Source organism: Ictidomys tridecemlineatus, chromosome 10 (genome assembly GCF_052094955.1).
Source record: "Ictidomys tridecemlineatus isolate mIctTri1 chromosome 10, mIctTri1.hap1, whole genome shotgun sequence".
NCBI lineage: Eukaryota > Metazoa > Chordata > Mammalia > Rodentia > Sciuridae > Ictidomys > Ictidomys tridecemlineatus.
This window is the reverse complement of record NC_135486.1, coordinates 6502811-6528150: the sequence shown is the minus strand read 5'-3', so window position 1 is coordinate 6528150 and position 25340 is coordinate 6502811. Positions and strand designations below refer to the sequence as shown.

Sequence of the window (25340 nt, the reverse complement as noted above, 5' to 3'; positions counted from 1 at the left end):
CTGTGCATCTTCAGAGATCAGCTCCTTTGTTCTCAGTACTTCTGCTGGGCTCTTAGCTGTTTTTGTTTGTACTTGTTTTAATCTTTGAAACCTCATTATCATCCAGTAAAGGATTATTTGAAATCTTAAAGTTTCCCTTGTACCCATTTGGAAATACAAAAACCAAGTGTATGTTCTTGTTTTGCACTACTTCAAGTAAGAGAAAAAGTCTAAATGTTGCCATTTTATCTAACATATATTATTTTAGAATTTAGTGATTTTGTTTACTTTTTTATACAGAGGATTGAACCCTGAGTGCTTAACCACTGAGTCGCATCTCTAGCCCTTTCTTTTTACTTTTTAAATTTTGAGACAGGGTCTCAGTAAGTTGCTGAGGCTGGCCTTGAACTTGTGATCTTCCTGCCTCAGCCTACAGAGATGCTGGGATTACAGGCATGTGCCACTGCACCTGGCAAGAATTTTGTAACTTTAAAATAAAACAGAATGCATTTATGATTGTGTTTCTTATGTTTAAGGCCGCTCATTAGCTTGCAAAAGGAAGATTTGAAGATGGACCTTCTCTCCCCTGGGCTGTAAGAGCTGCACCTAAAGATACTGAAGACGACAAGACAGACGTGTGCAAGGAGGGAAGGATCTAGTGACAGAAACGGGACTAACCTACAAACACCACGAACAGAGGACGAAGGCTGGCCGTCTTGCTCCTGTGTTTACAGGTGTTTTTAATTTGCTGTATTGTCATATGCAACTGAACAGTCTTGAGGAGCTCATAATGCCAGTTAAAGTACCATTTTGAGACTAATCGTTGAGCATTTTTTCTAATATAACATAAAGATGAACACTGTTGGTTACAGCTTTTTTTGGAAATGGAAAAGCCCTGGAAGCACCTACTGGGTAAGTCCCTGCAGCGCACTGCCTGGGGAGTTCCCACTGCAGTTCACGGGCTAACAAAGCCCTGTGCAGGTGATATCGCTGCATGCCCGGTGCATGAGAAGATCAGCAAAGAAACCTCCACCGTGGAGGTTTCTAATAAGCGACTGTTTATTGTCTAATTAAATATTTAGCCTTCACTATGAGAGCTGTTAAAAAGCACCTGCAGAATTGTAGATTTGTCTTAAAATGAACAAATCTAAAGAATGACTGTGCTCATATTGATGGTGTCTTTTATCAGCGTTAACTTTGAAAATCTTCATTTATATGAATACTTCTCAAAAAACAAGTATCGCCAAAATATTCAAAATATAGAATAATTTATAAAATTTCATAGGGTAGCGTACATTTGCACTGATGGTGTAAAATCAAGGCAGGTGCCACAGCATGAATCAAGGCAATGACACAGAACCATACTGATGGTCCTTGCTACTCACTGTTCAAAACAAAGGGTCAGTTTCACTTAAGAACATTCTGATGAAAATTTTGATACTATTAAATCCATGTGTTAAATTTTAATGTAGATTGGTATATTCTGGGCAATAATTCAATATATATCATATCATAGATTGATAGCATATTCTATACATTAACTTTAATATTCTACTACACAGAGTGGGAGCCACCACAAGTCCTCTGGCTGCGTCCCCAGGGGCTGCCTCCGCAGAGGCCCTTGTGTAACTGTCAGCTGGACTAGCTGTTTTTTTTCATGGGATTCCATTTTCACTTGAAAGACTAATAATCAATCTATGGTTACTAAAACTTGAGTTTGGGGCAGACATTTTCTAAAAAATAAACAAAATGAGCCTGTCACTTAAAGGATAACAAATGACACTACTTTGGGCCAGTGATAAATTCTGGCTCTACAATTTTAGAAAACTCACATCTACCACCATGGGCTTGATGGCGTCCCTCATTCTGATGAGACGTGATGATGGTACTGAAGGTAATTTTAAGAATATAGTATAGGGGCTGGGGTCGTGGCTCAGTGATAGAGCGCAAGACTTGCGCATGTGAAGCACTGGGTTCAATCCTCAGTACCACACACACACAAAAATAAATAAAGGTATTGTGTCCATCTACAACTAAAATATTTATATTATAATGAAATCTATAAGTATTTGGAAGATAGGTGTAAATCAGTCAACCAGCATTTTCTAAGTAACAAATGTATAGTGTTACAAAATCACTTGAGTAAAATATCTATTTAAAGTACACAACACACCAGTAGATTAATGCAACCACATGTGACAAGCTCCTTGATATGATTTGAGATTCCACAATGCAACTAACCCTTTAGGAGACTACCACATGTTGAGTTTGGGGGAGGAAGGAAATCCTACAATTACCTAAAAAGTTACTACAATGGTCTTCCATTTTCCAACTATCTACTGCGTGAGGCTAGCTTTCCTTCTATATTTCAACCAAAGCAACATATTGCAACAGAGTAAAGCAGCAGCAGATGTGAGAACCCGGCTATGAAGCCACACATTAAAGAGATTTGCAAAATTGTAAACACAACGTCACTATTCTGACTTCTAAAGTATTTTTCCATTGAAAAATATACTACTTCTAACAGGAAGTGGGGCCATTACTGTTATTTTAAAGTGAATTTAATAAACGAATGTTCTGAAATTTTCTCATTTTAAATTTCTAACAACAGAGATCATCAGTGGAGTCTTTTTTCCTTCTAGAAAGGAAGAGATATTTATAGCGTTGGCCAATTGTTATAGTAGCCATGCTCTCACTTTGGTCAATTTTAAGTCAAAGGGCTCACAAAATTCCTGATACAGTCCACACTGACACAAGCCCTTTGGGGTCTTCAACAATTGCTAAGGATAGAAAGGGGTCTTCAGAACCCCACACCCTGCAAATGAGAGCCATTAGCATAGATCTTATGTTGTACATTTTTATCTTTATAATGTGGTCATCAAAATGCAGAAAGAACCACCAAATTGCAGGCATTTGTCCATTTTTTAAAGTAAACTCATTTTATACTGTTATAGGAGTTCAGGTTCCTATCCAATAGTATAAAACACACATGGTCATACTTTTGCCCATGAAACATTTCCGTGAGGTGTGGGTTGGAAGAGGGCAGAGGCAGGACTTGCGTGAACAGTGGACAGTGCTCTTTATATGTGCAGTGCTTTCCCCAGATTGTAGGACATATATAGAGAGAGTTCCAACGTTAGAAAAAGAAAGGGAAAAGCTCACCAGTCAGACTTCACAAATATTTTCTTTATGAAACCGAGCATCTGCTCAGAGTTAGTTGCAGAGTGTGACTAACATTTTCTACAAGCTTGTGCCTTCGCTAAGGCTGTGTGTGTTAATTAAAATTAATTACACATGCCAGTAAAAAGCCTCCCTCCGAAGGCAGCAGAGCGAAGTAGAAACCGTTCGCAAGGTGTGTAGTTCACACTTTTCTTAAAAGCTCCTCTCAGCAGGTACCGTCACTAAGGACAAGCTGTTATGGATAAATGAGTTCTACCGTAACTCTACTGAAGAAAAATAAAATACGTTACACTGGCATGATCAACCATGCACACAAAAATCCTGATTTACAAATGGACATTTTTCAGAGGCAGACTTGTAACGAATGCTCTTGAGTGCATGATACACATCCAAGTGTCACTCTGACTCAAAGATTTTTCTAATTCTTCAAACTGGAGAAGTCTGAGGCAAGTGCCACTCTTCAGTAGCTTCGGCATTGTACATGGTGACCCTGGGAATAATGGATACCGCGGGGCCTCAGTATTAAATTGTAACTAGAGGTAAGTAGCAACCGAGTGGAAGAACAACCCTGTGTGTTCTGATATCTGTTGTCAATTTTTTTTTCTTCAACAAGCAGATTGTTTTAGAACCCTGATTTTGCCAATAGCTATGGACTCCTTGGTTTGCTCTAGCTCTGTGCGTGGGAGGCCCCGTGACAGCCAAAGCCATCGGGTGGTGGGAAGTTTCCCGTAGGCCAGCCTCAGCGGGGGACCTCACAGCCCTGCTTCCTGGGTTCCCAGCTTGCCCACTCAGTCACCTGAATCCCTGGCTGCTCTCTGCCAGCTCCAGTGTGGGGTTGTCATGGCAAAGTCACACCCACTGAAGGGAAGCTGTGCCACACAGCTCCCTTCAATTCTGCCCTGGCCACCAATATAACCAGAATGTAAACTCATTCTTCAAAATAAAAGCCTGAGACAAGCCAGTTGTAATTAGAATCCAGGTTTTTTTTTTTTTTTTTTTTAAACAACTAGTTATCTTTCAAAAAGCTCCACTTTTAACCCAAACTAGCAACACCACCTTATTTATAAACCACCACGTTTTAAGCCGTGGAATCATGTGCACATCTCTCCCAAGGTGCAGTGACGACCTGCCAGACTTCCTCTTGAACCTGTCACCACCGCCTCTGGGATCTAAGGGCTGTCCTGAGGCCCGGTTGTGTTTTCCTGTAGTGTGTCCGTGGCTGGTGATGGCGCGCCTGTCGATGATGAGCAGCAGCTGGAGCTGTTCCAGGGCTCCCCGTGTCCTTGGCTCCCCAGGCCACAGCAGTTGTCTGAGGGGGCAGCGGTGGAAGGGGCTGCCGGTCAGCAAACGGTTGTTCCGGGAAATGGGTGGGGAGAGGGCAACGTGTTCTGAAATCCTAGAAGTAAAGTAAACTTTTCCGAAGGACAGGACTTCTGTCTGTCTGGAAGTTCACACAGCTGCTGTGTCGGGCTCAACACAGGCTTTGAACAAAAACCTCCTGGACTTTAATGCCTTAAACGCTTGACCAAAATCCTGCTGGCACCACTCATGGCTAAAGACACGACTCTAGCTTACCTCCTTGGGAGGAGAGGAACTCAAACTCAGTCACCGAGTCTAACTCCATGAATCCCTTTGTTAGTTGGAAAAAGGCTCCTGAGGAGAACAATGCCTAATCCCCCCACAAAACTGGATGGGGATCTGGGTTTTGCACAGGTGTTTTAAGCATGAAGAATTCTTCCAAAGCTTTTAATGACATTTGAAGAAGCTGAAAAGCACAAACTTGCTATTTGTCACCTTCAGAAAAGGCTGAAAGAGTCCTCCAAGTAGAACACCATATTCCTATTTCATTTCAGAGTTTTATTTGAAAACCAATAAGAGCAGAATTTAAATGGATTGCTTCTGGCCATGGGCATTTCATACCCAGGCAACTATGTGGCCTTTCCTGAGAATTAATCTTAGCTGTGAAATCAATCGTCACAGACTTAGTTCACAAAAATATCGCCAAATCATGCTTGATTTCTGTCTTAGCTGGTGAGTCCAATGAATCAAATGGGCAGAGGATCCTGCTTCTCCACTCCCTCTCCCCCCAGGCTCCTCTTTGAACACATCCCCACCAGTCCCCGGTGAACACAGGGTTTCCTAACGAGGCTATTTCACAACCAGAGTGACGCTCACACAGGGAAGAGGTGCAGGAGCAGACACTGGGATCAGAACCATATGGCAGCAAGTGTGTGTGCAGTGAGAGGGACAAAGGACCAGGGCAGACACCAACACAGCGCTCTCGGTTCAAAGATCCCCTCCAAAGGCTGTAGACAGAAGTGTCTTTTGCTAAACACATTCTCCCATCCAGCTCCTCAAAAAGGGGAAATGCAGGGTCCACCTTTCCAGGTTGACAGAGGGGAACACACATTACGGTCACACTGTGAACTCACACCAGTCCCTTCTCAGAAGTCCTCCAGTCTGTCCCCTGTGAACTTAATAGCGGTAGAAGAAAATGGAAGAAGTGAGAACTCGGGAGAATTAAAATCCTACCTTCTGGCTCCCCTTCTCCCTAACTTTTAAAAGTTCTACAAATAGCAGAAAACCTGAAATTTGTGACTTCTTTGCTTGGGCTTAACAAGTGCAGATTCAGGCCACCTACTAGCGGGAGCTGCGTGCACTTCTGAATGGCAGCAGAGAAATGATGGCGACAAGGCTGAGGCCCGCATACCACGACTACCAAAGACAAGCCACGGGACTCGATTCTTTTTCGTTCAAACAGCTTCCGTTTATATAGTCTGTATAAAACTGAAAGCTCTCAAGTTCTTACTTTTTAAAGGAAAGACTTTTCGTCCTTCTCAAACTCTTTCTTCTGAGAACTCTAGGCTTCATGTCCATTCCTGGCCCTCTCGGACCTGGGCTCTTAGGGTTGACCTACAGAATACTCTCCGCTAGGGCCTGCGCTGCTGGGCATCTTCTCCACGGGACGGGAAACCGAGCGTCCTTCCATCTGCTCCCTCCTGCTGTTGAGCTGCGACGCGCCAGGAACCGAGTTAGGCCTTGGAGGTGTGAGGTGGCCTCGTATCTAGAGGAACTTTTACAATTCATTCTAGGAATAAAGCCCGAGGAAAACCAAGCCTTTGTATGGTCATGGGGTTACAGACAGGGCAGAGAACTGTACGGGAGGGTGGTCCAGAGTTGTGCTCTCAAGCAGAATGACTTCCTTCCTCACCAGGTACTCCAAGTCCCAGGACATCACCAGCACCCCCACCCACGGGGACGTGGCCCACTCATGCTCCCCTGGGGGAAAGCAGGTAACACAATGTGGCTCAGCCTGATGACAGGCTGATGAGCCCCTGGATCTTCATCTGACCCAGAAAAGCCTTCCCTAATCAGAGTGTTCAGAAGTGGACCATCCCCACCAGAGAGGACAATCCTGTGGAGCAAGAAACAACGTCTTCAACGCCGTCTCAACAACAGTGGCCTAAAAACAAGACGTTTCCGCGGGTGTCCGCTCACACTCCCTACCCAAGCTTGGCTGCACTGTTTGGTGCAGGACACCTCATTCCCTCCTCCAGATCGCCACATGCCTTTTCCTGCTGAAATCCAGATAAACGCGAGCTTCTGTCCTCCCATCTGTGGAAGCCTAAGTGCTTCCTTTTTAATACAGACTTGACGCCCAGCCACATCCACCCGAGATGCGACCTTTCAGAAAGATGTCATGCACTACCTTCTGCCCAGCATATTTGTCTAATTAAATACTTTCCCCAACAACGAAAGCTCTGAGCATGTCTTAATATAGGAACAGGGCCATAAAGATATGGAAAGCGAAGCCAAGCCGGCCTCCAATTTCTTTCCAACTAATGAGTGGAAACATGCGCTGCCCAACAAGGAGAAGAAAGAGCCATTGTTCTCAGAACACCTAAGGAGCACACACTAAGTAGACTGCGGCAGTATGTGACATTTATTGAGTGTCGGCAACGTGCTGGGGACTGAGCAGAGAAGCGGAACATCCTAAAACCACTTTCTATAGGAAAGGGTGGGGTGACCTAGAGCACTTGGAATGTTGATAAGCCATATCCTGAAATGGAGGCACAGAGCAGTGCCAGAGAAAGAGTGCTCTATTTTAAAAGAAAACAAAGCCTGACAACCCCAAGGAGTGCTCAGAAAATACCATGTGGCTGCCCACAACCCCCTGCCCAGAGCGGATCGCTGCTGGCTACCAGGGCTGACATACCTGGGACCAAATGGGCCTTAGCATGACCTTAAAGCTGAAGGCCTGCCTGGGGAGGTCAGAGACCGGCACAGAGAGGCCATTATCTGCACATGTTCCACCAGAGAGGACGTGGCATTTCCAATAAAATCAAATGGAGCAAAAACCTGGGGGAACATTCCACTCTTTAGACCATGCCATGAAGAAGTTCAGGAATCTTTTAACTTTTTAACTTCTAGGGATAGAACAAATGTAAGAACAAAGCACAGCCAGGAGATGGATGGGTCCCCCCCAGGTATCTAAGATGCCATCTTTGAAAAGCCAGAGGCAGCCCGGGAGGCAGACCCTTACCTGGCGCTCAGGTAGGCTGACTCAGCCAGGGTGGGAAGTGCACTCTCCTCAAGGCGGAAGGCCCTGTTCCTAGTCACAAACCCTTCCTTTTATAAAAATTTGAGCTCTGAAACGCTATTTAGAATAGCTCAAAAATCTGGTCACCAGGAACGGGGGCTGGGGCTCAGTGGTGGAGCGCTCTTCCCACATGTGTGAGGCCCTGGGTTCGATCCTCAGCCCCACATAAATAAAATAAAGGTCTATAAAAAAACAAAATATCTGGTCACCAGACTCACAAAGACCATACTTAGTCACCAGGACACTGAAGCCTTTTAAAAGAGGATGCTGAAGCCACCAATCCCCACACACCTGATTCAGGGGGGGGGGGGGCGTGGTGACCGCCTCCAGCTTGGCCGTGGAGAGCTGGCATCACAAGGGACCAGCTCTTGGCAACTGACGGCCGCCTTTCAGGAGCCAAGTACATGGAATTCCCGCTTGACATTTAAACCCCGTTATCAGGCGCAGCACTGCATTGGGAGACGTTAGATGTGGGTTCCAGCTCTGACTCTGTGATATGGGGACAGCATTTGACTGGGATAGAAATGAGCTCCTAACCGGTGCAGAGAGGAGGACAAACAAGGTTACGTGTGGGGTCCCAGGGACTCCTGCCCCTGCCTGGGGGCCACCTCTGATGTTCACACTGGAACTCCTGGTCCCAAGCCAACGCACCTCACTCTGCCAAACTGATAAGCAAACTGGTCCAACACACCGTCATTGAGGACAGGGATGAAAATCACCAGGCAGCAGAGACCTTTCTTCTAAACCAACCCAAGGCAAATTCACCTCGTGGCCAGGAGAGAGAACCCTCTTACTCATGTGAGATCTTGTCTCCGAAGAAATAAAAATTAGGAAAATAACCTTGGAATCGATGAAAGTGGTGAAAAGAACAGGATTTAAGAATAGTCGACAGAATCATGCTAAGCATATGGGCTTTGGAGAGACGCCTGGTTTTCCATGACACATGAATTCACACGTGTGCGTGCAGTTCGATGCGCCCCTTGGAACAAAGGGGGATGTCGTTATTTTTGTCACGAGTTCCATTTGCCTTTGAAATCAGCGGTGTCTTCTCAGGGAGAGGTGGGCTCCACGAGCAGCAGCATTTCCCATGATGTGCTTTGCCTGACACCAGCTCCCTGTGTGCTTCCTGCAGTCCACACTGTGACTGAGAGTCACCGACGACGATGCCAGCTCTCTTGCTGGGGTGACCCCTCTGCTCTCTGGACTGGGCTTCACCGTCATGGAATCTGGGTGAGTGTTATGCTCCGCAGCGACACCCGTGAGCATCGTGGATGGCCCTCTCCTAACCTGACTCGAATTTTCTTCCTCTTTTATTTCTTCATTAGTTTAATTCTCTGCGAAGATCAGTGAAAAATGGATCCGTAGGATGCTCACTGGTGCCCACTAATGTCACCAACACAAATCACGTCTTGTGTCTCCTGTAGAGCACCGACACTGACGGGCAGGGCTGACAACAGAGCCAGGCTCAGCCTTGGACATGAGGACACACCTCTACTGACAGAATGGATCAGAGCCTGGGAGGACGGCCACTGTAAACGGTGTGGACGACACTCGAGTCTGCGCACATGACAGGCCCCAGGTCGGCCCTCAGGGTCACAGTCTCACAGCCTTGAGCCCTGGGAGAAGCCAGGAACGTAGCTTCCTGTCTCTACGACCTGATGGAAATGAAACGCAGTGTCCTTTCCACTGAGATGGCCAAGGGGGAAAACTCCCTCCTCCGAGACAGACAGATTTGAAAAGCTCTTGTCGAGAGCCAGCCAGGGGCCGTGTGTGTGTGAGCTGTGCACACTTGGGCACCAGAGGGGACTGGACCCACGTTGCTGCTGTGCCTGGGCCGTGTGATGACGCAGTGTCCTTTTCCGCTCACGGTGCCGGTGATCCCCACCCAACACCCGAGATGGGTGTGGCTTTCCAGGACGTCAGTCAGTCTGCGGACCGCGGGACATCACCAAGCAACCCCTGAAGCCCAATCCCTTGCCTTATTTGGGCGGAACTTTCTCGAGTGCCTTCCCCATGACACATAGGATGGTTTCAGGCGAGCTCTCTCCCTTTTTGCCAGCCTCCATTGTGGTTACTGAGGTGGAGGAACCGTCACTGAACCCCCCAAAAGGTATTTTCTGTGATTATTTAGTAGCCAGCCCAAGTCACCCGGAGTGGCCCTGATTCAGTCACAATGAAAGAAATGCCACACCTCCCCTGCTGGGTCACTCATTCAATAGATATATCTTTCCTCACTTTTGCCACCGGATGACATCAGTTTCAGTCACCAAAGACTGATATTTTTAACACTCACAAGAAACAAGACCTTGATTTTTACGTGAGAGTGAAGACCCTCCAAAGTTCATATACTTAGAAAAAGTACAGACTGAAAACATGTGTCTCAGAACACAGAAACATGGCCAGTGTGTCCCAGAGCGGTCAAAGATGAAGAGGAGTATCAATGTACTGGGAGGTCTTACTAAGAAAACAACCCAAAATGAAGCCTAAAAGGATACATTAAAAAGAGGACTAAACCTATGAAGAACAGGATAAAACAGTCTAGTCTATGTCTAACAGCAATTTTAGAAAGAAAAACAAAAAAAAAAAAGAATAGAAAACAAAAGTCAACATTTTTTTCAAATTTATGAAAAGCAGGAATCCTCAGGGTTAAGAAGCACAATGAATCCCAAGCAGGACACATAAACAAGGTTCATGTCAAAGCTTCAAAATACCAATGACAAAAAAGATCTTAAATCAGTGAGAAAATACAGATTATCTCTAAAAGGAGCAAATGTTAGAGTGACAGCTGACTTCTCAGAGGCAGAACCAAAGCCAGGAAACAGAGGAATAAAACTTCAACACCATGAGATAAAATAACGATCAATCTGTAATTTAACATTCAGTTAAAGGGCTGTAGAGAAATTAGGGCAAAGTAAAATATTTTCAGGAAAACACACCAAATTGAGAATTATAACCAAATAGAAATTACTGAGGGGATTTCTACTTTAGTGTGAAGAAAACGAACCAAAATTAAATACTGTGGTGCAAGAAGAAAAGTGAACAAAGAAATTGGTAATCATGTCAGTATGTGTAAATAATCATTGCTCATATGAGCTGGTTACATTGAATAAGGTGGTGAAAAATTAAAATGGGATTCAAATATTGAAAACAATAACACATGGAAATCATGAAGGGGTTGTTGAAGTTAAAGTGTCTTAGGTCATTTGGGAAAGAGTAGAGAGACAGTCTTCCAAATTTAATTCATATATGAATGTCATATTAAAATGAAGTCTAAAAGAATAAGAATAGAGTACATAACTACTGAACTAATAAAAAATAAACTTAATTAACGAAAAGAAAGATAGGAAATAAGGGAGGGTAGAAACAAGTATAGAAAAGGCAAGATGGGGGCTGGGGTTGTAGTTCAGCAGTTAGTGTAGTTCAAGGAGTGCTTGCCTCATATGGATGAGGCACTGGGTTTGAACCTCAGCATCACATAAAAATAAAATAAACAAAATAAAGGTATTGTGTCCATCTACAACTAAAAAATATTTTTAAAAAATAAAAGGCAAGATAGAGATAAAGGCTAAAATATGATGTTAAAATTGAGTTAAAATAAATCAGTAATAAAAAATGTAAATGGGCAAATCTCACTAATTAAAAGAAAGAGATCACATTAGTTTAGAACTAAACAAACAAAACCAACTATATGCTAGTAGAAGAGAAGCCCTCAATAAAAAATAAAGGTTGATGACAAAAAGGAAATAAAAGGATAAACTGAGAAAATATTAAGCAGAAGACAGTATAACTATATTAATATCAGGCAAAAAAATCAACGGCAAAGAACATTACTAGGAATAAAGAGGGTTGTTAAAAATTTATTTTCATTTTAATTCTAAATTTTTATGAATATAAAACCACATATTGGCTTCTAAATATGGAGAGCAAAAATTGATAGACTTGCTAGAATATTGAAGCTCACAATCATAAATTTATATACATATGATTATATAATTTTTTTTGTATCAGGGATTGATATCAGGGGCACTCAACCACTGAGCCACATTCTCAACATTCCCAGCCCTATTTTGTATTTTATTTAGAGACAGGGTCTCACTAAGTTGCTTAGCATCTCACCATTGCTGAGGCTGGCTGTGAATTTGAGATCCTCCTGCCTCAGTCTCCCAAGCTGCTGGGATTACGGGCATGTACCACCATGCCTGGCATAAGTGATATTTTTAATACCTCTCTGATAAAGTAAGATTCTTCATGCCAAGGTCCTTATCTGCAATGTAATCAATAATGTTTAATCTTTTTTGGTTACTTACTCACAAATGCATTTTAAACACAGAGAATTGCTTAACACTCAGCAGTTGCCAGATATTTCCTTGTTAAATGCTTGAATCATTCAAGATGGAAAAATACTAACAATAGACATCAGGTAATGCAATTAACAAGCACAATCAAATCAACTCTCATCAAACCTGCGGTCCTGAATTAGCAAATATGCATCTTCTCAAACATACGCAGGACATTTATGAGAATCGGCGTGTCCTAGACCGTATTCTCTGACCACAATCCAATTAAAGTAGAAATAAACAACAAAACAATAAACTCTATGTATTATAAAATGTGAAACATACTTCTAAGTACCTCCAAGGAGAGGGAAAAAACCACAGCAAAAATTAGAAGACAGATTGGATGGTAATAAAAATATAACATTTCAAAACTTTTAATCATCTAAAGACTATTTAGAAGGAAACCTATAAATTTATATGCACATATATGCAAAAGGATAAAAAAGCGATGAGCTACACATCTAAATTAAGATTTAAAAAAAAAATCCAACAAAGTAAACACAAAGAAAATACAAGGAAATAAAAAATAAAGATGAAAACAGAAATTATTGAAATAATAAAAATACACAGTGAAGGACCAAAAAGCCAAAGTTATTTCTTTGTAAATAGAGAAAACCCTGGCAAGAATAATCATGGGGAAAAAAAAAAGATAAAACTTAATATTAGGAATGAAATAGGGTCAAATTTCAGATACAATAAGAATTTTAAAAAATAGAATGAGAAATACTTGATACCAATATATTTAAAAACAAATAAAATGAACAATTTCCTAGGGGAAAAATATAATTAATCAAAACTGAATCCTAGCAAAACAGAAAATCTGAATAAATCTTTAATCACAAAACACATTAAAGCATTTCTTAAGACATTATCAAAAATAACTTCCAGGCCAGATGATCTTGTTGGTGACTTCCACCAAACATTCAATGAACCGTTAATCTTTGTTTTATATAAAACATTCCATAGAACAATAAGGATCTATTCCCACCTCAGTTTGTGAAGTTAACAGAACCTGATATTGAAATTAGGGTATTTCTATGAGCCAATCTCCATAACAAACATGGATGCAAAAGCCTAAATGAAATGCTGGCACACTTAAGCCAGGAACGCATAATAAATAATGATAGGCCACCAACTAACTGGCTTCCAGCGCAGGGGATCGGGAGGGCTTCCTGTCAGGAGGTCCATCAGTATATTTCACCATGTGAACAGATTAAAATTGATCTTCTAGATACAGGTACTGATAAAATACAACACCTGTCCATGATTTAGAAATGAAAACAGAAACCTCAGTAACTGGAAACACAATGAATCTTCTTGACCTGATATCAGGTAACTGTTTTAAAGGGTTTAACTCTTAAAGAAAAATTGCCCCTAAAACAAAAGCGGAGACAGGGATGACGGCTGGCATTCACCATGGTGCCGGAGCAACCAGACGGTGCAGACCTGATTTAAAGGAATCAAGATTTCCAAGGAAGAAGCCATGGCAAATGTGCCCGTGGGCACACCCATGTCCTCCCAGAGATCTTGAGAAGAAGCTGAAGAATTCCATACCTCTATGGAACCCTAGAATTCCAGAATATCTGGAGTTTTCTCATTGTGGTGACTTTCACTTTTTAAAAAATTCACAAAATGTATTTCATCTAAAAAGATGAGCTACTATTGTCTTATCTACATTGTACCAGAACCTTTCATAATGTGGACTTTCTGGGTGGACTGAGGGGTCAACGTAGTCTGACTTCCTGTTTGGTACTTTCCCGTGCCACTCTACATCCAGCAGGAAGGCTGAGGGTCAGCATCTCCTGACCCTCTGGTCTGGGAGCCATGGGAGCTGCCCTGAGCTTGGCCACAGATGACAGAATCATTATTGCTCTAAGAAGCCCTTTTATTTGTTGTTTTCCTTTTTTTTTTTAAACAAGTTACTCTCAAATAATACTGTATTCTAAAGATCCCATTTCAGTATTTGGTAGAGGAGTAGTAGTTAATTTTCTTTTCCTTGACTCTAAATGGCTTGCTCTTGTGGTTTTTCTAGGTATTTCTGTATTATGACTCACTCTGAGCAACTGACTGGGAATGCAGGAGAAGTCTTCTTCTTTCGCTGTTTTGATTAACTGTGTGATTGACCCTGGGCCAGTCATTGAACCTAATCAAGTAACTTCATTCATTGCTAAATAAAGATAAAACACAGCTTGGAAACATGGGTTAAAATTAGACCTTGCTACCTAATGACTCACTCTCTTAATAACTTATTCACATGAATTAGATCTTTCCTGTAACATTTCCACATGGGAAAAAACCTCCTTCATAATGTTTGCCTAGCTGTCGACCATTTGGCATCTATCCTATTCTGTGTTACCTCTCCATTTGTTTCTTTAGCTTTACCCATCGGTTTCCGTGAGCATCCACGGCAGTCCATGAAGATCAGCCCAACTCAAGTGTTGATATTGTATGTGGGGGAAAAATACTAGTACAAGAAATATGAGTGGAAGAGAATGTAAACTTAGATGAAATCCTGATTCAAGTTCCAGTTCCCCCATGTATTCGTTTTGTGATCTTGGCAAAGTCGGTGAACTTCTCTGAACCTGCACTTTCTAATTTACCAAATGGCAACCATACTCCTCCATTTTTTTTAACCTCATGGGCAACTGTTACAAAAACCAGCCAATGAATGTGGACAGTGCTTTAAAAAACTGTAGTGTATTAGATATTTGGATGTTTTACTCACCTTCACTGAATTTAGTCACAATACATAGGTCTTAAGAAGATCTTAAGGGCCATCCATCCGTGTTAGACAGAGATGACTTAAAATTATGATAATAATTGAGCAATCTGTAACTTTGCACACAATAAGTCAGGATCAGGAAGGCTTTTAAGGTGATAAAATATAGCTTTAAGATTCTGGTGCCTGTTCGAAAACCAGGAGATAAACTAATTAATACCTGAAGATCTTTCCTATTCCACTTTTCAGTGTTTTGAAACCATAACCCATGGTGGAAGTTAAAACACACAAAATAAATGAAGGGAAAGCTGAAGAGCGGCAAAGTCCAAGATGTGAACAAAGGAACCACTGATCATGCAGAAATCCAAGGGAAAAAACTCTGAAGACAGAGGGCGCTGCATCTTCTTACCTTTGCTCTGTGTTAAAGAGGGCAAAGATGTGCTTGCTGGACATGAAGCTCTTTTCCACATCCCGAACTTTCAGGTTGTCCAAGGGAAGCATGTACTTCTTTTCTTTTTCCTATTTTAACAGAGAAAGAGGGGGGGGGACTTCAATAAAAGATCTCGAAGCATGACAGTAGCATCACGTATCCAGAGTTGATGACACTAATCTCGATACCATCAAACACTGTTTTGATGCCAGCTACAAAGGAATAAAGGTTATCTGACATGGAGGACTCACGTGTGATTCTCAGCACATGGGCTGGAAAAGTGGGAGTGGGGGAGGGAAGGTATACAGGAAGGACTCCAAGATGGAGAAAACACATGGTCCTCCATCCTTCCCCCTCTCGTGGGTCCCCTTAGATGTTTTTAAATGTTAGTTTGATATTAAGAATTTAGCCATCTGTTAATATTTAGCAAAAATGTTCTGGTCCTAATTCAATGAGAAATGCCAGATGGATTTCATTTCATGTTTTATTTGCAGCCTAAGCAGTTTCGATAGCCAGTGTTGGCAGGGGAGTGAAGCACAGGGACCCCGGTATGAAACACCCCCGATCAACCATGATCAAGTACAGAAAATACCTCCCCTAGTTGGGTCTAGAATAAAAGTTAAGCCCAGAACAAGAATCGCTCCGTAATTTCATAGAATCATTGAGCTCTTTGGGCGGGGAAAAAAGAACCCATTAGAAGTAGGCTGATATTAACTAGAACGAGTTCTCTTTTAAAATGAACAATCCTCAGGAAGAATATGGACGTTGGAGAAGCAGGGTCTACCAATGGGACCAAACTGACATTAGAAAAACATGTTGAATGCCAAAGAATTACTGGAAACGTTTCCTTTTAGGGATGGCCCAGGGGCAATATCATATGTGCAAATGCCTAACAACCAGTATAATAGGAGAGAGCCAAAACCCAGCTTAAGAAATCTCGTAGATACCTCTCACCACAAGCATGTGAGCGGAGCCCTTGTTAGACAGTAGGCCTCTGTGTGAGAAGAAGCCAGAGTCGACTCCAGAGGGCTAAGCATGGAGACTCAGCTGTAACTTTTAATGAACAACTATTAACACCTATGGGAAATTTGCCCACCATACAGGTATGTTTGACACGAGCCACGCTGCCCCTACAGCAGCACACTGCCCCTACAGCAGCACGCGGACCACTTCCCTGGAAGTCGGTGGCCAGGCTCAGCAGCACCTAGCCAACTCCCCGTCCCAGTACCAGGTGGTGGGTGCCACGTGTGTTTCGGGGAGCATCAGGGCCTTGCCATTACCTACTCTCAAACCAGTCTGGGAGGAGTCAGGCCAGTGCACTAGATGAGCAAAAAGGGGGTGCTCTACTCGACCACAAAAATGAGGCCGCGTGAGGCAGATGACTTCCTTCCCATTGGAGGAAGCTGGCTGGGGAATGAAATGGCTGAGCTGACAGACAAGGTCTTCAAAGAAAAGAAAAAACAGAAAAGAAACCAAGTGGCAGCAGAGAGAGCCAAGGAGAAACAGAGAGAGCAAGCACTGCGAGTGGATCCCAAGGTTTCCTCCACAGCAGTGGTTTATTCACAGAGGCAAGGTATTCTAAGTGGTAAGATTCAGAATTGAAGCACTGAAGTATCACAGCTGAGTCCAACCTACTTAGAACACTTGTCCAACTACTTTAAAACAGAATTCTGAATTTAAAAGAGGCAGGATTCTAGACTGAATGAAAACCTATCCAATACATAATCAAATGAAAATGTTTGCGACCCAGGGAACATTTTTTTTTTTTTTTAAATTGGACGTTTTTCAATGCCCTAAATTTAAGCAGCTGGACTTTTTAAAAGCACCATCCTCTTCAACCTTTTGAAATGATGGATTTGCCTTTTAATGGGAAATCTGCATTTCATTGTAAAGATGGAACACAATGTCCTTGGCTCGGTTTCTGCAGAAGTAGGCTCGCTTTTGTACTGCATTTTTTAGTGTATAGGGAAGACCAAAAATCCAGCAAGCTTACATCAGATATGAAACAGGGGAGGAAAAGCCTACATCTGTGGATGGGGGACACAAAAAATGCAGTCGTCATTTCCCAAGTCCTAAATGTCATTTGTCCAAGGTTTTTGAGGACACATTGCTAAATTATTTCATAATCCCCAGACTGACCAAGGAAGAAAAAAAAATACTCAGACCCATTTGTTCAATTAAAAGTTGTAAATCAAATAGAGAATTAAACCAAGCAGCAGCAACTCCAAGCAAGGAAACAGTATATCACGGATATTTCTAAAAAATCTTGGTGGTTCTGGGAAAGAATGATGTTCTGCTGGAAAAAGGAAAAATATCTTGCATTTGAAATAGCTAAAATGAAAGGCATAGAAAAGGAGGAAGGATATACAGAATTATAATTTCCAAACTACAATGAGTTTTAGCACCAGCTTAATTAAGAAATTTGTTAAATAATCTTTGTTAATTCTACAAAACTGTCTAATAAAGTGATATCCTGTTGTTGCCAGCCACAGGCAGTGACTGAGCACCTGAAATACAGTAAATATGGATATGTGGAAGGTAAAATAAACACCAAATATTTAGTATTAAACATGAATATAAATTCTTACTAATGCTTTTTATACTGATCACATGTTGAAGGGATATTATTTTGAATGCATTGGGTTTAAGTAGTATTAAACATAATTTCGCCTGTTCACTTTTACCCATTTGAAGGTGGCCACTGGACCACATGGCTCACGTTAAATTTCTTTGGATGGCACGGGACGCATGCACTCTCTTTTCTTCTTCCCATCCACCCAAACAACTTCCCCTCTGACAGTCCCACTTCTGCTCTGGAGTGGACCCATCCTTCATTCTCCGGTCAGCATGCCAGAATCTCATACCGTCTCTGGCCTCCTTCATCACATCTAGATCACGCCCCGTTGTCTGAAGCGTGTCCTGGCTCTCTGCTTGACTCTCCCAGCACATTACTGCAGGTCCTGGCACCTCCCAAGCACGTTGTCATCAGTGGTCTCCCACCTACTCTTTTTGCCTTCTCAGTTCTCTGATATCACCAGGGAAGGCAATATTTTAAAGGTATTCTGTCAAGTTCACCATAGTCCTTCAAAACTTTCAGTAGCTTTCCTTTAATTACGAAAGAAAATCCACTAAACTCCATAATGTGACATTTACGAACCCCCGTGGATTGGCCCAGCCCTGATTTATCAATATCTCCCTTTTTCCTCCATAAGGACTCTCCATTTGGACCAAATCCTTCTCTGCCCACACTCTTTACCCAGCCTGAGTTGCCCTCCAATTCTTCCCTACCACAACTATGCTGTTATAGCCCAAGTAAGTTCTATTTCCCATACCAAAATGTTTCCGAGCTTATAACTGTTACCGCCCCATCTCTCTCCTTTCAGTTTATACAATAGGTGTTATTTATTCTATTCTAGATATCCTCATTTTATAATCTCATTACATTGAAAAATTGGTGTGAAGGTTGTTCATTTGGAACTCAGTCAATTCTATTGATCAAGTAGGTTACTCATGCAAAGAAAAACAAAAAAAAAGCAGAGAACAGTTTTTTACAATAAACAAGATATAAAATTTGATATTTTAAATGTCCATTTTGGAGGAAGCATGGGTAAAATTCTAGGGTAAGATTATTTTTTTTAATGGTGATTCAAAAAGTTCAGCTTATTTTGAAAAGCTCCAGAGACTGATTAAATAGTCGGACCCCATTGTATTTTTCGTATTTAAGCACGGTAGCTCTTCTTTTCTCAGTAAAAGGGGATCACTACCAGTGTTTGTACAGGAAGCAAACAGGATGTCAGACAATCTTTGACAATCTTCATTCCACCTGCCTCTTCAAGAAGGCTGCAATCTCCTTGAGGTTAAGGATTATGTCCTAATTCTTCTATGTTTACAACTAAATAGTCACCACACTGATGCATATACAGCTATCGCATATCAAACATCTCACAAATAGAATTCCATCGTGGCATTATTATTATTATTCCATTATGTTAAAAATCATATAACCAGGTGTGACATAAAAATTTATTTTTAATGCTTCGAAGATTGATTTTAAATTAATGTTATACCATTTTCTTAGTATCATGTAATTTGTTTAATGTTTTACTAACCTAGACCAATATAACCTCATGCCTTAAACATATAAATCGGCTATGAAAATCCCATATACTTTAAACAATATAAAAACAAAACCATGCAGAGATTCTGCTCTTCAGTAGATGAATGTGCTAAAAAAAAAGTTTTAAAAATGGTAGAGCTTAAAGAAGATTAAGTTAGAAGAGCAAAGCTATCTAAAAAAGCCAGTAATGTCATCAAATATATTTTTAAAATATAGGTTATATGTGCTAAACTTATTTTTTAAATGTGTGCTATTTGTTATTTTTTTTCCACTGGCTTGCTCAAATATTCTAAAACATGAGAACAATATTTCTTGGGCTTATAAATAATAAGATTGGAAACAGGTCCCATGACAGACTAATGGCGGATCACCTAGGCTGCTGAGAACAGCTGTACTCCATGGGAAAGAAGAGTCCCAGGTTGGCCACGCCTCATTCATGACATCACAATGTCCCACGTGCATTCTCTGTTAGTGCGTTCGCTGTACTGTATACTTCTAATTTGTTGAAACTGATATGTATTAGTCTTCTCTCTGCTGGGCAGTGAACGGCACATTCCTGAGACAGGCACACGAATGGTGTGTGTCAACTACATGCTCAGTAGCACGGTGCCAGCCAAAGGAGGAGAGGCTGGTCCAAAGACAGGGCAGCATCTTTTCTCTGAGTTAAAAGATGGCTCATCCAGGGGCTAGGAATGTTTTTGCAGAATTCTGAAAACGCATGAGATACCAATGGGTGTTATATTTTTCTTGCTTGTTGCTCAAGAGATAATGTTGATCCATATTTTTTCATAGAAACAAAGTTCTCTTTTTACCTTGATGCACTTGGGCCAGAATGTCTGCAGGCAGAGAAACTGGAAACACTGCCCTGGGTTTCTGGGTGGGGACGAGGACTGCCACGGATTAACCCAAGCCTCTCGTCCTCTGGGGAACTGGCACAAGAGTTACGTTCAGCAGACCCACTTGAGTTCCCCAGGCCACCTCAATTTTTCAAAGACACTATATTTCCTGTCAGAATAAATTCAGACTCTTCAACATGCCCAGTGCCAGCTGCACACCGTTCCCCGGAAAGCCAGCGTATTTTCACACAGAACACACCCCGTGGTCTCGTCTCTGTCCCCACTTTATCCTCCACTAGGATACCTTGCTCTAGATGCTACTCAGCTTCTCTTTGCCTTAAAGTTCCTGCAATAGGCTACCCCATCTGCTTTATACTTCATTTACATTTTTCTAAAAACATTATAGATCACATATTTGTCTTTTTTTCTTTGCCCATCTCATTATAAACTTTTTAAAAAAATCAGCGGAATCCTCTAAAGAAAAATATTCTAATACAAAAGTCAAATATATTAGATAGATTTAAAAGCAGAGCTCCTCATCTGAAGCTAGGACGGGGCCAGGGGCCAGGAAAAACCTGCCCTGATGCTGCCTCTGACACAGTCTTGAGAAATGACGGTGGAGCGCCCCCCTTCCCCCATGCCTCCTGAGCCTGGGTCTCCAGGTGCCTCTTCCTCAGTCGCTTCACCTGCCAGCCTTATTCCCCGGCACCCACAGCGGCCTGGGACTCGCTTTGCCTCTTCTGGCGCACTAAGTACTTCTGTCTGGCTCCCCGGGCCCTCAGGTGAGATCACTCGGTGCTCCAGGTCACACTACCTGCAGTGCCCTGCCTGCCACCTGATTGGGCACAATTATGCTCAGCAAAAACTCACAAAAGCACACAGCACTCTGGAGGCAGTGGAAGCCACCGCCGCCCCAGGTGCTGTGCTCCGTCTCCTCTGCTGCCCCCCGGGACCCCCTCGCACCAGTCTGGCCCCTCCACAGCACCAGTGCACTCGCTCTGCACCACGGCACTTTGTACTTTGTGTTATTTTCTAAGTGTCCAAATGTTTAGCCTAAGCACGTGTGTGCGCTGCCTTTCCAACTCCCAAGGGCCCTAGCGTATCTGTGACCATACCGTCACTGCTGTTGACAGTCTGTGTGCCTTGTTCCCCATACTGGGACTCTGCTGCCAGACCTTCAGCTCTGACGGAAGAAACGGCTTCCTTGTTAGTCTTGGCTGCGCAGCAGACATGCAGCAAACCCTTGCTGAATGAACACACGGACCGTCCCCTCGCCGTCTGGCATAGTGTGCGGCCTAGACTAAGGACTCCGATGAAGACTGACTTACAAAATAATCAAAGTATCAAAGAAAAAAGGAGAGGCTATAAAAATATTGAGAATACCAGAATACTAGTTCCACATGCTGTTGGAAACTGGAATCTGGTGTTTATTGCTATTAAGAAGTCACAACTCGGGGGATGCGCAAGTACGAAGCTCACAGTGTAAACCGCCCATCTTTTTATTTGGACTTTCATTCCCTGCTTTAATCAGAGCTACATCTGGATGGTAAACAGCATCTGTGGACCAGCAGGTCCTTAGTAAATGGTACTTCTGCAGATTTTCTCTTGGGCACCAAAGAAACTGCTGGTGTCTGATGGGCGCTCCTAATAGGCCCAGGAAAACCCCGTGGTTTCCGGGTCATGAGCTTCATGGTCACCTCTGTCCTGATCCAGGTCCTCCAATGGAGCTGGCTGCATATGGCGCAGCTCCATGGGGCAGGAGAAAGAATGGTCACACCTGCCACCTGGGAGAATGCCCATGGCCGGGCTCCCATGGTCACCTCAGAGTCCACCTCCTCATGGAAGCCACAGGACCATGAGAGGGCTCTGTTTTCTTGGCATTCTTGGGCAATGTGACTTTTTTTCCCACTTAGCATGTGTTTCACTGTATTCTCAGGTGCATCTAATATCCTCAAATTGTGACCACCAGTCCCTACTGAAAAAAAGGAGTTTATAATTGAATGTGAGAACATAATAGACTTTGTTCTCAAATCTTTGTTTGAAATCCTTATATTTAAAGAAATATTCGTATTTGTACTTCAAAATGGATCATGTACATTGTTAATCATAAGTACATGACAATGACAATCCTAAGTATGTGAAAGAATCACTTGCTAAGGATGGCAGAATGGTCCCATCCTTCTATTGAATTTCCTCACCCCAAGCACACGGTGTTAATAGTACATAAATATAAAAAGGTATTAACTTATAAGGAGAAAGACAATGGGAGAGGAGCTTAGAGTGGGCAACAATTTTCAAAAGACTTTGGAAGAGAGAAGGCAGATAGTGGAGCGTGTACTGAGCTAGTATAAAGAATGGGGCTGTTCTCAATATCTGTGGAGGGCGGGAGCAGGGAGAAGTCGCCCCTTTGGGTTTGGCCCTTGGGTACCTGAACTAGTGGGTGCAGCTGTGGATTGAAGCAGCCGAGACCAGGTACAAGTCTGTGTGCAGGAGCATGCAGAGTAGTGGGTGGTACAGGGGCATCCCTTCTACCCATAGCACCCATTCCTCCCCCAGCAAGAGATGGGAAACTTCTGTCCTGAGAAATCATACCAAAGGAGTTTCAGACTTGGAGACCCCAGGCAGGGTGGACAGAAAAGGTGGAGTATAAACAAAGAGAATTCAGTAAAAATCTACATTCTGAGATGTCGTCCCAAAGCCCCCTTCCCAGCTCTGCCCCACGTTGCCAGCAGCCAGATGGATTCTCCTAAAACTACCAGACAGGACAGTGGACGGTTCTTCTCTGGAGAATTCACAGACCCAGAGAAAATGCCCAACATAACAAGAGTTTAATGGAAAAGCCAGCTTGCTGCCTGTTCACCTTCCAGGGAAGTCCCATATCTCACAAGCCGCTTCAACCCCGAATTTCCCAGTAGCTAAATGGCACTAATTCCTAACAGAGAAGATGTGTCAGGACCGCTAACACTGGCGTGGGTTCTGAGCTGGACTGTGTCTACACCCTCTCCAGCCACCCTGTATCGTGTGAGTTCAATTCGAAGCTCCCTTTCCCATCCCACTCTGGCTCTTACAGTTGGGCTCTGGAGGAGAGAGAGTTTCAGCCAATCTGATAAACTCCTGCCAGACTTCAATCCTGAAATGAGTCATGCGGGAGACAGGCAGGGTGGGCGGCACCTGTTTCACGGGCCTGGACCACGGTGGAGGTGGTGTGGCTGCAGATCCTAGGGCTACAAGACAATGGCAGCTTCTCGAAACGTAGCCTCCGGGTTGGGGGAGGTGGCTGCTCCCTTGCAGCCCAGCTCTAGAATTCATTTTGAGGAATCATTCCCAGAAACTCAACCTAGTTTAATAATTCTCCTTCTCAATGGTTCTTGGAAGAATTTATCTCCCTTAATCAATTATTTTCTATGTAAAGAAGAATCCAGCATTGGTAATTAAGAACTCTGAGCAAGGCGTAGTGGTGTGCACCTGTAATCCCCGCAGCTCCAAAGGCTGAGACACCACAAGTTCCAGCCCAGCCTCAGCAACTTAAAGAAGCCCTTTAGCAACTTAGTGAGACCCTCTCTCAAAATAAAAAAAAAATAAAAGGGCTGGGGATGTGGCTGAATTAAGCTCAGGGCTAAGCACCCCTGGGGGCTTAATCTCCAGTACCAAAAAAAGACCTCGGAAAATATAGTGGCAATATCAAGTCACCTTACTGTCTCATCAAAACTCAATGGATAAAAAAGTAGAAAAGTAGCATTAACCAGCAATAGTTCATAACAACTATAAAAACTTACATAAAGCAATTATTAGTACTCCTGTTACGTTTACATAGTCTTGAATTTCCTGGCCTATTCAAAGAAAGAGGTTTAACCAGGAAAATATAATATAAAAATAAACAATATGTGAAATTTTAAATTAAAAATTAAATGTGTGGGAAAGAGAGAACATTGAGCAGCTTTGCAAGAAATCAGCCAATAAATGAGAATAAGAGAAAAAATTCTGGAGGCATATGTTTTATGTACAAACTGCTTCTGTAATAGTGTACTTTGGGGGTTAAATTTTCTTTAGTAGTAAGCTAAATACTAAGATTTAGTTTGCATTTTGTACTTTTTCAGTTCTGAGGAAGGAAGAAAGTTTACTCAGCATGGTTTGGCTGCAAGCACTTTAAGTGAACATTTTTCAAATGGGAATTGGTCAAAATTTTTTCTTTGTTCTAAATCAATGTAATTTATATTTTTTAAAGGAGAATCTTTCAGAGTTGGAATAGTGATTGGCTTACTTGAAAAGGCGTACGATGTGATACAGATTCCTGTTATTAAAATGCAAAGAAGAATATCCTTCACCTTTGACTTTCGTGACTACGCATGAAATTACAAAGTGAATTCAAAAGACCTCACACGCTCTGAAATCACGCTTACATTGTAACAGCCTTAAACTGCATATTAATCAAAAAAATTCTACACTCACAACTTTTTGGGTGTACTTATACTTAAAAGTGTTTTTTTTTTTGCCTAGGTATACCATACGTTTGTAGAAGTTCAACTTAATAAAAGCACCCTGTTTACAGATCCAGCATGATTTCTACTTCTCTGAGAAAATGAGGGTCAGGAAGGCACTGTACAAATAAAATCCTCTGACAATTCCCAGACCTCGGTAGATGAATGGTTTAAAATATCCCTACCCCCATCATTTGTCACCGAGCTGCAAACAAAAATCAAAGCTGAACTTTCCCTTCTCCCCCGCTATCATTTCAGCATGAAAGAAATGCGGAATGCGGGAAAGCAAGGGTCCCCAGCACTCAAGCAAAGACCCGTGAGCTGTGCTGGTCATTGGCTTTCTGCGTTTTCTGTCTGCTGATATTAATCTAATTCAGAGGCCCTTTCTGAGAGGAAAAAGCCAAGCTGAGAGCCACATCCCTTGTACTCACACAGCCCTCCTCTCCAAATTCCAGGAGTGGGGGCAGGGCCTCCAGGAGCCTCTGAGACTTCAGGTGACGTTTGTTTGGACTGCTCCAAGCACAGCTGGTGGTCTGTGCACCACTATTGACCCAAACATGTCCCCATGAAGAAACAGGGCTCTGAGCAGGGGCAAAGGGACTAGAATGTTTCCCCATCAATCCCCATCACACCATCCATTCTAACCGCCTACCCACTGCTGGCT

The 25340-nt window shown here is 42.6% G+C and overlaps 1 protein-coding gene across 6 annotated transcripts in view; it reads right to left on the bottom strand.

Moving 5' to 3' along the window:
* The window catches only part of Dnm3 (dynamin 3), a 460170-nt gene that overhangs the window by 121302 nt on the left and 313528 nt on the right, over positions 1-25340 (bottom strand). For all 6 annotated transcript variants that reach the window (XM_078022311.1, XM_040278054.2, XM_078022310.1 and 3 more), the window contains one exon: positions 15225-15334. In XM_078022311.1, coding sequence (XP_077878437.1) covers positions 15225-15334 — 110 coding nt within the window. The remainder of the gene's footprint in view (positions 1-15224; positions 15335-25340) is intronic.